This window comes from Rasamsonia byssochlamydoides (assembly GCF_041956645.1).
Source record: "Rasamsonia byssochlamydoides strain NRRL 3658 unplaced genomic scaffold VTN77scaffold_28, whole genome shotgun sequence".
Taxonomy (NCBI): Eukaryota; Fungi; Ascomycota; class Eurotiomycetes; order Eurotiales; family Trichocomaceae; genus Rasamsonia; species Rasamsonia byssochlamydoides.
Window position 1 is genome coordinate 211784 of NW_027192411.1, and position 15682 is coordinate 227465.

Genomic DNA, 15682 nt, shown 5'->3' on the forward strand with positions numbered 1-15682 from the left:
GCAAAATGACGGCAGATGGACAAGTACATACGAGATCATCCGAGCTCGCCACTTCAGACAGAAGAATTCTGCCGCCACTCTGTTGAACACATCCCGAATCTATGTGTCAAGTATTCTATTTCCGGAATTGTTTCTGAGGTCCGGGTATAGAACAGCAGCATGAGTACGGAGTAAGCCACTGACCAATCAGGGAGGAGGTGGAGTCATCCAGGCTTCCAGAAAGCCGACCCTCACCGTACGAGACGCTGTACCACGCGACAGAATATGAGGGCGGGGTGACAGTTTCGATGACACCTGAGGTAAGGCATTCTGATGGTTTCATTTAACAGACGTCTGTAGATGCTACTAGCACTGCATAGCCGATATAGTGCTCCGTGCCTAGTGAAGAAACTGGAGACCAACGTGGGGGACTCACGCAGGAACGACCGCGGAGGAAGGCGTCTCATCCGATAGAAGAGGCTCCTGCAATTAGCAGTTTCCGGAAATTGTTTCGCCCGTCCCTTGGGCAGCCAAGCCAAGCGCTATCGGCGGACCATTGGGCGCCTAGTAATGAAATTACACGACTGCCAGATTCTCTGACTGTCACTATCGAGTCATGATAATAAGGTAAACGGCATGACAATCACATTGATCTGTGTGGCCACCACAAGCACCCCCTCACGCGGCCCCGGACTCCAGAGTTCTTTTCGTCGGGAGAGATCGTCTTCACTGGCGATGTCGTAGTGCCAGCGCCACCGACAGTACGGAGTACGGAGTACATCAGGAGACAATGAGCAGGGAAGACTTCGAACATAGACCTTTGTTTCAGAAAAACGAAGATTGTAGAAAAGTAGACAGAGCATACCAACAGTTGCTCCGGCAGTCTCCAACCTAAGAATGATGATAATGTCTCATACAAGACCTCTTGTTGGGTAGAAATGATCATAACGAACTCTTTTGACTTACCGTTGCCGGGGACTAGCCCCGAAACGCCTGCGTTTAAAAAAGATACGGCGCTCTTCTAGTGCCGGTGCCTCCCCCCACTCGGGCCCTGCTCATCCCTCATTCATCAAGCCTGCTTCCCCTCCAAAATTTCCCTTTTTCTTTTTCCCAATTCTCTGCTCGCTTCCGCCTTTCCTCCCCCATACTTTATTTATATCCGCTCGACGGAGTCCTGCCTGGCCTTCTTCTCCCTCCAGGTGCCTTCTTTCATTGACTCATCATCTGTCTGCTGCGATCGAGGACGTCGCTCCAGCCCACTTCGATTCTTATCAGAAGTATCTGCATCACACACAGACACCGTCAAAATGGTAGGTTTCGAGATTCTCTCCCATATCATCGTGACTGCTGCCATTTTCACCGTGTGATCACTTTGCTGACGTCCAATTGCGCAGGTTGACTCTGCCACCAAATCCAACACGGAAAACGTGCGTTGCGTTCCCTTCTCCTCGGCCGGATCCGGTTGAGGAAGCGATCTGATGGTCTAATATGATACTGACTGGCGATAGCTCATGAAATACATGAGCCTTGACCAGAAGGGCAAGGTCATGGCCGAATATGTCTGGATTGATGCCGTCGGTGGTGTGCGCTCCAAGACCAAGGTAGGTCTACTTGTCAGACATGTCACCAACACGTGCCTCCCAGGGTGAGAGATTGCATGTCAAGCCCCGACTCAGACCAATCGTGGCCGGGTCCTTGCAGTTGGCGTGTTCTCTTATCTCTACTCTTCCTCCCGCTATGTCTTCCCTTCCGATAAGCTTTGCAATGGCAGGGGGAGGCCCCTGCTACGCTGTCTCCGGTGTCTTGGCTACGTGACCATATCTCTTGGCCTCATTTCACCTGTGAAACACACCAGCTAACGTCATACTTCTCTGGCAGACCCTCAACGGCCCTGTCAAGTCCGTCGATGAGCTCCCCGAATGGAACTTTGACGGTTCCTCCACTGGCCAAGCCCCCGGTGACAACTCCGATGTCTACATCCGCCCCGTTGCCATCTTCCCGGACCCTTTCCGCAAGGGTGACAACATCCTCGTCCTCTGCGAGACCTGGGACTCGGATGGCACTCCCAACAAGTTCAACTACCGCCACGAGGCTGCCAAGCTGATGGAGACCCACGCCAAGCACCAGTTCTGGTTCGGTCTGGAGCAGGAATACACCCTCCTGGGCCCCGACGGCTGGCCCTATGGCTGGCCCAAGGGCGGTTACCCGGGTCCTCAGGGCCCTTACTACTGCGGTGTGGGTACCGGCAAGGTCCACTGCCGTGACATTGTCGAGGCTCACTACAAGGCCTGCCTGTACGCGGGTATCAAGATCTCCGGTATCAACGCTGAGGTGATGCCGGCCCAGTGGGAGTACCAGGTCGGCCCGTGCGAGGGCATTGAGATGGGCGACCAGCTCTGGATGTCTCGTTTCATTCTCCACCGTGTTGCCGAGGAATTCGGTGTCAAGATCTCGTTCGCTCCCAAGCCGATCCCCGGCGACTGGAACGGTGCCGGTCTGCACACCAACGTGTCGACGGCGGAGATGCGTGCAGAGGGTGGTCTCAAGGCCATCGAGGCTGCCATGAAGAAGCTGGAGGCCCGCCACCACGAGCACATTGCTGTTTATGGTGAGGGTAACGAGGAGCGTCTCACTGGCCGTCACGAGACTGGCTCGATCGACAAGTTCACGTACGGTGTTGCGGACCGTGGTGGCAGCATTCGTATTCCCCGCCAGGTGGCCAAGGATGGCAAGGGCTACTTTGAGGACCGACGACCGGCCAGCAATGCTGATCCTTACCAGGTCACTGGTATCATTGTTGAGACTGTAAGCACCACCTCACTAACGAGAGATATTCTGATTGCATCATACTGACTGTCTGCAGCTCTGCGGTGGTGCTTAAATGGTTCGAATGTCATATCTTTAAAACAAAAATGACTTAACCCCAATCCATATACCCTCCGGCGTCTCTACTGGGAGTAGAACAAAGAGGATCGATACAGCAGCGAGTAGAGAGATTTTTTCCCTTTTTATTTTTACTTTCTTTACGATTATGATATATCCCTGTGGGATTTTATTTTTCTTTAGTGCTCGTCCGCTCCGTCTGCTGCCGAGACTCGGTTCTTCTCGCTGTTCGTCCGGTTTTTTTTTTTGCTTTTATGTCTGTAATGCCATAGCATAGATAGCCTGGTTTCGGAATTGATTAGTTTCGTTGACGATGCACCTTCAAACTGAGCCCGTATTCTCTATGAGTAAGATAAGATATCGTTGGCATAGATATGTATCTACCTAAGTGGATCAGATTAATCGATTGATGATCCAAGCATTAACCTTTGAATTCATAGTTATCGAGAAACGTCACTCAGGAGTAATAAAATATAATTATGATTGATGTGTGACTGGAGAATCCTATCCCATCATGCAATTCATTTGTTCACTTCGTTCGTTCAGTTTCAGTCCATTCATTCCAGCAAGGCTATCCCGTCAAAACTTCGACATAAGAAAACGAAAAAAACAAAAGCTACGGCAGTTCGTATATCTATATCTAATCCGAGAAAGAACAACAGAAAAGAACTGGAGGAGGGAAGGGGTTGAATAATATCGACCTGACCCTGTCTTTCATTATTATTATTATTATTCTCGGCCAATCAGCCTAGACAGATAGATTAGGTAGATAGAATAGAATTCATATGATTGATTTCTTTTCCTGATCTTTTTTTTTTCAACTATTACTCAGGTATCCCCAGAAAGAACATTAGTACAGACTGACAGGGGTTTTTACTAGGTGCAAAAAACCTCACAACAAAACAACAAAATGTTCTAAAAAGTTGATATTTAATATTATTTTTTTATTGGAATTCAAGGAAATGCACTCAAAAAAAAACTGTATTTTAATAGCTTTTAAGCTGATGGTGTTGTGTGGAAGTTATAATATTGCCACGCTAAAACTTACTAATGGTCCCATACATGTGTACCGGAGTATTTTGTTCATTTCGTTCTTTTCATTCATTATCTTTATAGATAAATAAATAAAATAATGTAAATAAATAAATAAATAAATAAAGTCTTGTCAAGCTACCTACCTAGGTAGGTAGGGAGGAAGAGGTCTACTCAGCCAGTCAAGAAATAAATTCGAGTAATTGATTATCAGTCTTTGTCATTTATCGCTGTTTGCTTCTTCCTTCGATATAACTTACGTACTGTACTATGCATTATTTTATTTGTACAGTAGATGAGTAAGGAAGGAACCCTGCATAGCGGCATGTACATACTAGTACATACATACATAGATAAGTCAGCTAGATCATCATAATCATCAAGTAGGTGAGTATGTACCTAAGTATGTATGTACAGTACTTCTCGAGAAATCCCTTTCAATGGTTCGTTCATTTCATTCGTTTGTTTGTTAAAATTATCTATGCTCTCTCTCTCTATATAATCTCTGTATTTTTTTTCTCTTTTTTTTTTCTTAGGAAAGTCTTATTATTATTATTATTATTATTAATCAAGTTTAACGTCCATACCGAGCCTTTCGGCTATGACAGACCCCGAATCATGGGCCACAGCCCCTATCTAGTCTCTAAACTCATCTTTGACCATTCTAGACCTTTTCCTCGCCCCAAACCACCTTACCGTGCAGGGCCTTTGGGCATTAAGGAAATAAGTACCTTCAGAGAAATCCTATTATTTATTTATTTATTTATTTATTCATTTTCCATATCTATAATCTATAGATTATCTCTATATCTGTATTTTTTTTCTCCTTTTTTTTTTTTAAAAAAAAGTCTATAGGTAAGATATCTATTCTAGATCTCTCTCTCTCTCTTCTTCCCTGCGTTTTGTTTGTTTTGTTTGTTCATCTAGCCATAGTTAAAATGACGCTCATGCTCATGCTCGTGCTCATGCTTGTCACTTTCATTTGTTTGTTCAAATCATCTGTGCTCTATTTATGATCGATCACTGTATTTTCTTTTGGAAAAGTCTGGAAGTAAGGTACCTAATCTAGATATCTATCTCTCTCAGTATTTTTCTCTCGTGTAGTGATAGTTCAAATATGCTTTCTCATCACTTTCGTCATTACTTCTGATGTTTTCCCAGAAAAGTACTATATCATCACGACGAAGATCTCTTCTTCCTCCACGGCAACGTGAACAACCCATCTAGACCTCTCTGTTCAGCTTCTCTCTTTGCGGCGCCGTCGAGGATCTCACCATTGTTATCACCATTGTTATCACCATTGTAGTTGCGACCACTGCTAACTTGCGCCGGCCGATCGAAGAAGTGCAGCAGCAGGTGCATGATAACCGCCGCCAGGACGCTGGCGCACAGGATGCCCACCATGACAAGGTTGCTCTTGCGGTATTTCTGCCGGCCGGGCGCCTCGTAGTCACTTGGCCAGCCCGCGTACAGCGCGTACGTCGTCAGGATGCTGCCCAGGTTGCCTAACCCGGACACCAGCGCCGACGCCGCTGCTACCCCGACCTCGCCGTGTCGCGGCTGGAAGATCTCTGTCGTCCAGGCCATGGTGATGGGCACCGTTGGGCCTAGCCCGAACCCGACGATGAGCAGGCCGCCGTACCGCGGCCAGGGGTTGGACTCTGTCCCCGCGTAGGTCGTCAGTAGCAGGCCTAGGATCTGCAGACAGGTTGGGATGGAGAAGAAGAGGGCGCGATGGCGATGGAATCGGTCCGATAATGAGGTCACGAGGAGGATGGCGATCAGGTCCATCTGTAACAGAAAAAGGTCAGCTTCAAGACAGAGAAGAAATGGATGAAAAGTCTAAGGCGAACTTACAATCCATATCGGAGCAAAGAGCAGACTCAGGTCAATGTCGCTTAGCGACGGGTTCGTCGCCTCGATGATGACGGTGCCGTAGTACTCGGTGCTGTTCCCAACTCCCACGACGCCAAAGTACATGATCAGCAGCGGCCACAGTCGCCAGTCCAGCATTACGCGGACCAGGTCCCGCAGCGTCCACGACGACCTGTGATAGACACGTCGCAGATCGTGGTGATGTATCTCCGCGTCTCGGCCTGTCAGCGCCGGGGGGCTTCGCGGCAGCCACCAGAGATATTTCCTCGGGGGAACCGTCTCCCCCGGTGGAGTGACACGGTCAGGGAGCCACCAGAGCAGGGCGATCCCGAGCAGAATGGTGATGATGCCGTAGACCAGGAACATCCACTGGAACCCGACCAGGCCGCAGTCGCCGTCCATTTTCTGGAATCCCGCAGAGACCAAGCCGACCACCGCGGCAGAGACTTGGGCAGCTGTGAAGTACTGCCCGATGCGCTTCCCCATTCGAGAGGGAGGGTAGAATAGCGACAGGTAGTATGTCATCCCGGGCCACATGCCGGCAATCACGATGCCGAGGAGCAAACGGAGAAGACTGTACAAACACATAGTCAGCAAGAATGACCGGAAAAGAATGAAACAAGAAGATTGACAGACTAGAAACTCCACGCAGCCTTCATCGCCGCCAGACAGCTGCCGATGATGCCGACGCTGATGACGATGCGGCTCATCCAGACATGCGGACTCATCCGCGTCATGATCAGATTGGACGGGAAGTCAAAGATGACATAGCAGACGTAGAACAGGGCCAGGCCGGTGGAGATCTGGTGCGGCGTGAGATTCAGCACCGAGCCCAGGTCGTGGTGGACGTCCGCGTTCATGGTCTGGGCCAGGCCGACGTTCGACCGGACGGCGGAGCAGAGGAAGTAGAGCACCCAGAAGGCGGGGATGATGCGTCGATCGAGTTTGCTGGGAAAGAGTCAGCCTTCGTCACTAGAAAGAATTCTTTCTATATATAATAATGACAACACACCGGTAAATGCGGCTGATGGTAGCCAGGTCTGGTTCCCGGCCATTCTCGACATCACGCCCGTCGTTGTCATTTCTTCCTGGCCGATCCAGGCCAAGGTCCAGAGCAAGGTCAAGGTCGCTGGAAAAGTCTCGAGTCGTATCGCGACTGGTTTCCTGGACGGCGTTCAAGGTCCCGTCCTTGACAGGAAGAGAGACAGGTATAGGTACAGGTACTTCGGTTTGGACAGTATGATCCGCCATGGTGAATCTGAATCAGAATCTGAATCAGTCCCACTCGGAGGTCCTCCTGAGGAGGTCCCACCGTGATGGAAGAATGGTATGCGTCGAATCAACCAGTAGTCGTTCAATTGAGGTGTTGTGTCAATGCTGGTAGGCAGGCAGGCAGCAGATTCTTTCCAATTCAGACTTGTGACTCGACGAAAGAAAAGTAACAACTGGAGAATTGGAGACTGATTCCGCCAGGTTGGTACCTAGATTGATAGGGTATCCCGCATTCACTTTTCGATCTGATATGATAAGCTTTTTTTCTTTTCACCCCACAATCTCGGTATATCAAAGTCAATTCAACAGTGAGTCACTGCCGCACCAGCAACAAAAAAAAATGCAAAGACAAGAAATAAAAAAAATAGAAAAGGGACAGCAGAGAAAGAAAAAGAGCCACGCCGCTCAATTATGTAATTTCTCCAGATGATGACCACCAAACAACCCGACTGGTACTTAGTTTAGTTAGCTGACCACTACCATGGGCGTTCGTGCAATGCAAATGCGATGGGGTATTTAATTGACCACTTGCAGTCAGTCCATACTATAAGTAGACGACCGACTGACTCGGGGAGCAGCGAATAACGGCGGGAGGAAACTTTAACCTGGCTTCATCTATTCGTTTGTCTAGTCTAGTCCGTTCAGCTCAGACAAAGAAAAAAAAATGATAGATACTCCGTAGAAAGGTGTGAAGTGACGATCACTTTGGAGTCTTTTTTAACCTACCCCCCACCTCCCTCTTCGGGAACCTGCGCATGCCAACTCATTATTTGTCAGAAATGTCCAGATAGGTATTTGACACAGACACACAGACACAAATCTCTTACAAATAGGCAGTGTGTCACGTCGTACGAAAGTCTCCATTTCCTCTTTTCTGACGGGGACAAAGAAAAATGAAGGGTGTCACATGGCTGTCTGATCTTTCCGACTGTACGGAGTACACTACGGCTGTCAGCACCTGATGATGATGATGGTAGAGAGTACTCGATGAGATTCGGTGTTCCACAGTACACAGCACAGAGTAATACAGTATCTTTACACAGGTGGCATTGCTGGTGGTACAACGACAAGAGATTCGTTCCGAGAATATTAATAATAGTAATGCCACTTTCTGTCTAGCCACTGTCTATCTATCCTTCTATGTACATACCTCCTCCCTGTGTCATTATCATGCGTATCGTGACAACTATCGTCTCACTTATTCGAACATTTTCTATGGTTTGTCCGGTCACTGACTCTTCAGTCGACTTCCACAGGACGGACCGTCCTCCGCGAATTCGGACCGGAGACGGTCGTCTGTCCGACAGTCTGCAGCCGAGGTGATTCTATGCCGACACCCGGAGAGCATCGGAAACATACAGAGTCTAGAGTCTAGACAAGTCATAAACCTTTCCTTCGGGAGAATAAACCACTCACGTCCGAATGCTAGCGACTCGGTGAGACGATACCAGAATATCCTGCGTCAAAGCGCATCTGTGAGCTTGGTGAAAGTAGCAGATCTCACGTCTTCCGAAGTAGTTGATTTCTAGAACCGATGCTGCTTAGGCAGCAAGATATCTCAAATCATGTGGGTATATGGCAAAGAAAGAATCGAAGTACATGCGCTGGCAATGGCAAACCGCCAATAAATCATCCGCAAACCTGCATAAACAAAACCCCCATCTAGCGCTACAAGATCCCGCTGAGCTTTCAGTGCAGGGAGAAAAGACAAAATTGACCGAGCCATGCCTATAATAAAGAAAACGGATGAAAAAAAAAAGACCAGCAGATTCGCGGAGATCACGGCGGTGGCCTCGTGCAACAAAAGATCTAATCTAGCTGGACTCCGAAGCGTTACCATTCTCCAAATGGTAGTCTGGGTTCGCGTGGTCTTTGTTGCTCACAGTAGTCTTCTCGTGAGAGACATGGCTGGCACGACGCAGGTGCTCCTCGGTGTGGGCATAGTCGATAAGCAGCTCACCGTTCTTGCCGTACCAACGAGGCTCCTCTCGGGCCACCTGGACCACCGAGGAGATCGACTTGGTCTTGCGGAAGATGATGTCCATCTCCTCCAGGGAGCGGTACGCCGTCTCCGGGTAAAAGAAGTACACGACAGGGAAGATGGCCGCGTTGCTGGAGAATTAAACGGACAGATTAGCCAAACAGGACGGCCCGATCGAAGATGAAAGGCACTCACATAGCGGCAAAGATTATATACGTCTTGTAACCGATCGAGCTGAAAGCCACCGGCGTGATCATGACGACCATGAAGTTGAAGGCCCAGTTGGCCGACGTAGACAGAGCGTTGGCCGGAGCACGGATACGAAGAGGAACCTGTGACGCGGCCAAGTCAGCGTCGGGGATCGATCATTCTGAAGGATGCGGGTTCCACGTACGATCTCGGCCGGATACAGCCAGGTCATGCCCAGCCAACCCCAGGCAAAGAAAGTGTTAAAAACGAACAGGAAAACTGCGGCCACAATGCCGGGGCCGCTCTGTCCCTGGAAGCTAGTGGTAATAGCTAAGACGATCATCGAGAGAGACTGACCAGCGGCACCGAACAGCATCAGGGGTCGACGGCCAACCTTTTCGCAGATGAAGACGGGCAGCCAGGACGCGATGAAGTATTCGGTGCCGTTGCAGGCCGCCAGGATACGAGACACCAATCCAGACAAGTGGATGCTGTTCTGGTATATGGTGGCGGCATAGTAGGTGATGAGATTGATTCCGGAGATTTGCTGGAACATCTGGTTGACGTAGGCGAGCACCACCCGGTGGAAGTGGCGATCTTCGCCCATCGTGAAGAGATCCTTGTAGCCAGCAGACTGCATTTCCAGAACCGTGTCCTTGATCGCCGCGAACTCGTTCACGACCAGAGGGTCATCAGCGGGAAGATCCAGCAGCGCCTCCAGCACGGAAATCGCCTCGTCCTCACGGCCCTTTAGAATCAGCCAGCGAGGCGACTCGGGGAGAAGCATCACAAAAGCCAAAATGATGACCGCGAAAACGATCTGGAACGCGATGGGGAACCGCCAGGAGACCGTGTTCGGGTCGAGGAAGGAGAATGCCAGGTCCAGCCAGTAACTGATACAGATACCGCCCGTAATCAAAGCGCCTTCTACCATGACGAGCGGACCGCGACGGTGGGACTTGGAGCACTCGGACTGCCAAGTCGGGACAGTCGACGTGTTCAAACCGTTGCCAATCCCCGTGACGATACGGCCGACGATGAAGTGTGACAAAGTGAACGCCGTAGTCTGAAGGGTAGCTCCCACAACCATAATGGCAGAGCCCAGAAAGATGGTCTTGCGACGGCCGAGTCTATCACCGAGGAAGATACACGCGATAGAACCGATGAAACAGCCGACATTGTACGAAGCGACGGAGATACCTGCGCGAAGTCAATACAGATTCATTTTTTTTTTCATTTTTTTTTATCTTTCTTTTTTCCTCTTGTCGTGCGATTTCCTGGTCTATTTTTTTTTGTTGACTCACCTTGGATAGTAGATTGGTGATGCTGCTGTGCTTGGGAGAGGGCCTTGTATGCGTCGGACGAGGTATCGATTTGGGGGAACGTTTTAATAAAGGAATCCAAGGTCAAGAGACCTCCCATGACACCCCTGGATCAGAGTTAGTAAGTCCGTAGAAACGATTTGTCTAGACTGCCATACTGGTCATAACCGAAAAGCCTGAGGAGACCGCATTGGTTAGCTAAACATATCTTGTTTCGTTTCTTCTCAGTTAAGAACGTACAAAAAGTCCAGACCGGCGATCACACCGATGGCGATGTTGAGCTTCGTCCCACGAAGCCCAAGATAGGAGGGAGCCATGATGGCGGATTGAAGGATATTTCCTCTGTCCTGACCAGCGGACGATACCCAGGTTACCTGGGTGAAGCTCCTCGCAGAGGCTGAGAATGAACAGATGCGAAAGGAGCCCTGTTACGGTTCTCTTGGGGGAATGAACCTCCTCTAAGTCCGTACGCCCGCAACGCACATGCAAGAGGGAAAGGAGGGAAAACCAGCTCCATCACGAACCGGGGTGTCTAGTCTTTTTAAAAGTTTGCCCCGAAGCTGTCTGTGGGTAACGCATCTGAGTGATTAGCGTGTGAGACGTTATTGCAACCTTGGAAGGTAGCGAGCATACCATGTCAAAGAATCCCCGGATGTGGAGTGAGAGGCCCGTCGCCCGAGGATGTTTGCGACTTCGCCATGCCTGCCCCCAGGTTGACCGCCGCACGTACGGAGTACCTCGAAACACACGGAGAGGGTGGGGTTCCAGCGCGGTTAGTAGGTTGAGAGGAGCGTTGTTAGTGGTGCAATTTCTTGCATGAGTCGAATTGTCGTTGAATGGAGACAGTTCGGGGCAGGAATAAGATGAGTGTGGAGAGAAGGCCGGGAAAAAACAACAGCAGTCTCCACCGATGACGGCATCGTGCATTGCGCGCTCAGCGATTAACCTCTTCTGGTGAACCCGGACCTCGCGCAAAACGTTTGTTTGTGGCGTGTTTTCTGACATCACTAACAAGCAGTCTGAATGCTGCCTCCATTGGATCTGGGGGAGGAACGCAGATATGTCGCATGGCAGGGGAGTCGCGGAGAAGAGGGGCTGAACACAGGCCATGAACTGATGAAGCCTGGCTGGTCTGGGGCAGTAAGTATGGAGAATTATCGGGGACTCCAGTTTTCTTCGCCTTGCTCCATAGCACTAACTTGTAACGGACTCTTTCCCGGCCAATTCGGCATAGACATAGCCCGACTACTCCACAGGCCTCAGGCAGCGAGCTTAACTACTCGTACCTGCCTACCTAGGTAACATTATAATGTATGTACACTACCTACCAATTCAACATGGAATCAATTGACTAACAATGAGGACTTCTCTGCGTCTGCTTTGCCGCTTCTTGAGCCGTGACGACAAACGATATCGCTGGTATCATCAGAGCTCCATCTTCGAAGCCAATCGCAGACCGCCCACGAAGTTGTCAGGCACGTTTCTCGTTGCATGGCTGAACCTTTCGGCGCATGTTGCATTGGACCAAGTCGGCGGCGCCTGTGCGGTGCGGCACCGGGCGCTGTGGAGAGGCAGCTGGCGGCAACAACAAGTCATTGGCAGAGTCGTAATTCTCCTAAATCCAGTGAGGAAGACGGAGTGACAATCTGCATTCCTGATTGCTTGGCGTCCGTCTTCACAAGAGGCAATCGGACAATGACCGGCGTATGGCAGGCAACTTCGGCGACGGTAAGAGTGTCTGTAGCCTCTAAGAGCCTGATGGTCTGACTTAACGATCCCGATCGATCCCGATCGATCCCGAGTACAACATTAAAGAGCAATCGATTCATACACACCGGGAAATCGCAAAACTTTTGAGTTCTCCATTCACTGATGACATTGACTGCAAGTGAGGCTGTGACCGCCAGAGCGGTGGCCTACCCCGGATGTTGGTAAATCCGACCTATCGATAAACACCCACCGATGAGGAGATGTTGCGTCCACAGTACTCCGCACACAAGCCAACAGCCTGCACGACATCAGACAGTGTGCGGAGTAAACTCCGTAGATTGGATGCTGGACGGATTCGGAAGCCGTGATTTGTGACGGTCGCTCGGCAGATCTCCACGCGTGGCACACGCCGTCGTTGCCAAGCGCCTTTCTCGGAACTGCCTATTCAGGAAATCCGTGTCTTGACTCTGGGGCAATGCGGTGGAGTCGGTACCGTCTCCGCAAAATTTCCCGCACAGACAAAGCGAGTCGATTCGATCAGATCGGGCGTCAATTCACAGCCGATGAAACGATGAGGACAAACTTAGCATACGCAGCTAGTCTTACTGTCTTTCCTGACTTGGACACGCCGATACCATGCATTCCAAATCCTTTCTAGAAGCATGTTTGCAACGAGCGCAGCTATGGCAACATATCATGCAAGCGGTGAAGTGAAGCACTGTCGGCGATATTTAGTGACTAATCCCAACCACTGTAAGGCTGATCATCATCATGGTTGGCCCTGCGGGAGTGGGGGAGCGGTACCTAGGTAGGTACCCAGTTACGAAGCGTATGGCCTTTCCATGGATCATATACGTCTATGCCTCAACCTAAGTGTTTGCTGAAACGACATGGCCACAGGATGATATGAATCTGAAGGGTAAAAAAAAATCCGATTGCCTGGTTGGTTTGAGAAGTACGGAGTACAGACCTACGGAGTACACAGTACCTACTTGATAAGGCAAGTTTTATCGGCATTCTTAATCTCCACTGTTCCCACCAGACAGGCCAAGGTAGAAGTTAGAACAGAACCCACATCTACCCTATCAGGTATCTCCTCCGTACTCTGTACCTGATCTGCAGGATGTGCCTTACCTATCTAGGTACCTACCTAGGTACTCCAGGGCTTCGTACAGCGTAGCTAAGGTTTGATCCTACCTAATTTGTTTGGGACACTAATTAGGTATGGTGGAGCATGCTGACCGGAGATCCATCTCATCATGATCCATGAGCTGAGTTCAGAGTCAGTTGTGTTCATTCCGAAGAATATTAATCCCCCTGGAATACGGAGTCATAATGAACTTGTATTGTCTGGTGGAGGGGAATGAGATGAATATGAGATGAATTTAAAAAAAAAAAACGTGCTCCAGTTCTATACTCGTACTGCCTTTGTCAACAGTAACTGATCTGTTTCAATCGCACCATTGATCACTGATCTAGGATTATTAGGATTGTTTTTGATTGACTGACTGCTATGCTCGACCAACTATCCGATGTACATAGTACAGTACAAGTCAAGTAGTAGTACATTACATACAGGAAAAACGACAGACTGTCAATAACATCTGATCTGATCTGGGAGTACAAAAATCGTCTCGTCTGTCTGGTTCTTCGGTGACATGTCCGCACTTTTCTTTTAACTTCCTTCGTAGGTAGAAGGAAGAAAGAAAGGCCGACGCAACACCTAGGAATCAATGAAAGAAATAGTCATCGCACGGGATAGTGGTTGATGGGTGATGGTGATAGTGTCGTCTTGGACAACAGACACATCCACCTACCACTCCGACTCCTGAGCACCGCTCGAGTGTCCATTATCACCACCGCCGTTGTTGGCCGTCTGCCAGCCATTCGAAGATGTCTGCCAACCGCCACTGGTCTGTTTCCGAGTGTCGTCACCACCCGCCGGGCTCTCCTCAGCGCCCCAGCCACCACGAGCTGCGCCGGATTCGTTATTATCGTCGCCTTCTTCCACGGGCTTCGGGCAGCGCTTCACGGTATGACCCACTGCCAATCAGGTTAGCAAACGACAAACGACAATGGGATAGATCCGATCTGGATCTGCGATCTGCACGCATCCATCCGAAACTTACTCTCGCCGCAGTTGTTGCATTTCACCCGGGACCAATCCTTCTTCTGGGGGCAGTCACGGCTGTAGTGGCCGACTAAAGGGAAGTTCCAGTGGTGTTAGCGTCAAGTATGTCAGTATCATGGTGTATATCTTATCTACTTACGCTGATCACAGTTGCGGCATTGCACATTCTCGACGTTTCGCGGTTGATCGCACTCCCGCGCAATATGATCCTCAGACCTGCAGTTATTAGAGATGAGATATTTTTCTTCTGAGAATAGAATCATAAACACTCCACTTACCCGCAGTTGCGGCAGGCCTTGGAAAACTTGGGTCCGGCCTGAGGACAATCTTTGGCAAAATGACCAACTAATCATACCGGTCAGATGAGATATGAAATCTCTCGATCAAGATGCCACCTACCTTCGTTGCACTTCCGGCACTCAACACCTTCCGCCTTGCGCGGTTCGGGGCATTCGGCAGCTTTGTGCTCAGAAGAGCTAGATATGATCATCAGTGTGCTTCCACTTGAAATTATACTTAGAGAATCATAGAATTATACGTACCCGCAGTTCCGACACGCGAATTTGTCATGACGTGCTTCGGTGCAGTCGCGGGCACGATGTCCGACCGCACCGCAATTGACACACTTGACCTCAATGCGGTCAATAGTTGCGCGTTCGGCCTTGCAGCCTTTGGCAGTGTGGCCCATTTCTTGCAGAGATCGTCAGCACTGAGCCAGACCTTCTGTCGGGAAAACTGTATACTCACCGCCGCAATTGCCGCACTTGGGGATCTGACGATCGTAGGGAAAGCCCGCGTCTCTGAGCCGGGTCAGATTCTCCTCAAGGCTCGATGGCCAGCGTTCTTTGAGGTTGGCACGCTGGGGCTTGCCGCTGAAGTAGAAGCCGACGACATACTTGCAGTCCAGCTTTCCTTGTAGGTCGATAAGACTGAGAGTATCGCCAACTTCTTTCTCCTACAATTCAAATTCGATCAGTAATCCTAACAAAAAGTATGTACTGATATCAACGAAAGGAATCATACGAGAGCGATCAGGAAGACGTTGGACTTCTCCGCTCTAAGCCGCTGTTCAATGTCGACAAAGGTCTTCATAGGATCCGCCTTTGAATACACTTTTAGAGCCTGTCATACCGTCAGCTGGAATCGAGACTAAAGGTGACGAAAGCACCATCGCACCTCACGAAAGTCGGTAAGATCCCGCTCCTTGTCAGCCTTTTTGAGATCGGCCCACGCCTCCTCAGGCACCTTGTCCGGGATATCGTTCAGATCGAATTTGCGATTCTCCTTGCAGTCCATAGTCTTGTGTCC

At 49.7% G+C, this 15682-nt stretch overlaps 4 protein-coding genes across 4 annotated transcripts; 1 reads left to right on the forward strand and 3 right to left on the reverse strand.

Annotated features, from left to right (window-relative positions):
• Positions 1–1286: 1286 nt before the first annotated feature.
• VTN77DRAFT_3937 (uncharacterized protein) lies at positions 1287–2860 on the forward strand (the record flags this gene model as incomplete). Its single annotated transcript, XM_069419940.1, has 5 exons — positions 1287–1289; positions 1374–1406; positions 1488–1580; positions 1858–2784; positions 2843–2860. The coding sequence occupies 5 exons, from the start codon at positions 1287–1289 to the stop codon at positions 2858–2860; spliced, it is 1074 nt and encodes a 357-aa protein (XP_069278055.1).
• Positions 2861–5070: 2210 nt separating this feature from the next.
• Positions 5071–7020, reverse strand: VTN77DRAFT_3938 (uncharacterized protein; the record flags this gene model as incomplete). Its single annotated transcript, XM_069419941.1, has 4 exons — positions 5071–5685; positions 5752–6343; positions 6406–6717; positions 6782–7020. The coding sequence occupies 4 exons, from the start codon at positions 7018–7020 to the stop codon at positions 5071–5073; spliced, it is 1758 nt and encodes a 585-aa protein (XP_069278056.1).
• Positions 7021–8855: 1835 nt separating this feature from the next.
• On the reverse strand, positions 8856–10850 carry VTN77DRAFT_3939 (uncharacterized protein; the record flags this gene model as incomplete). The annotated part of the gene is made up of 6 exons (XM_069419942.1): positions 8856–9153; positions 9218–9354; positions 9417–10411; positions 10516–10640; positions 10692–10709; positions 10774–10850. The coding sequence occupies 6 exons, from the start codon at positions 10848–10850 to the stop codon at positions 8856–8858; spliced, it is 1650 nt and encodes a 549-aa protein (XP_069278057.1).
• Positions 10851–14298: 3448 nt separating this feature from the next.
• On the reverse strand, positions 14299–15670 carry VTN77DRAFT_3940 (uncharacterized protein; the record flags this gene model as incomplete). The annotated part of the gene is made up of 8 exons (XM_069419944.1): positions 14299–14444; positions 14514–14590; positions 14653–14719; positions 14774–14850; positions 14917–15064; positions 15122–15329; positions 15398–15496; positions 15551–15670. The coding sequence occupies 8 exons, from the start codon at positions 15668–15670 to the stop codon at positions 14299–14301; spliced, it is 942 nt and encodes a 313-aa protein (XP_069278058.1).
• Positions 15671–15682: the final 12 nt, after the last annotated feature.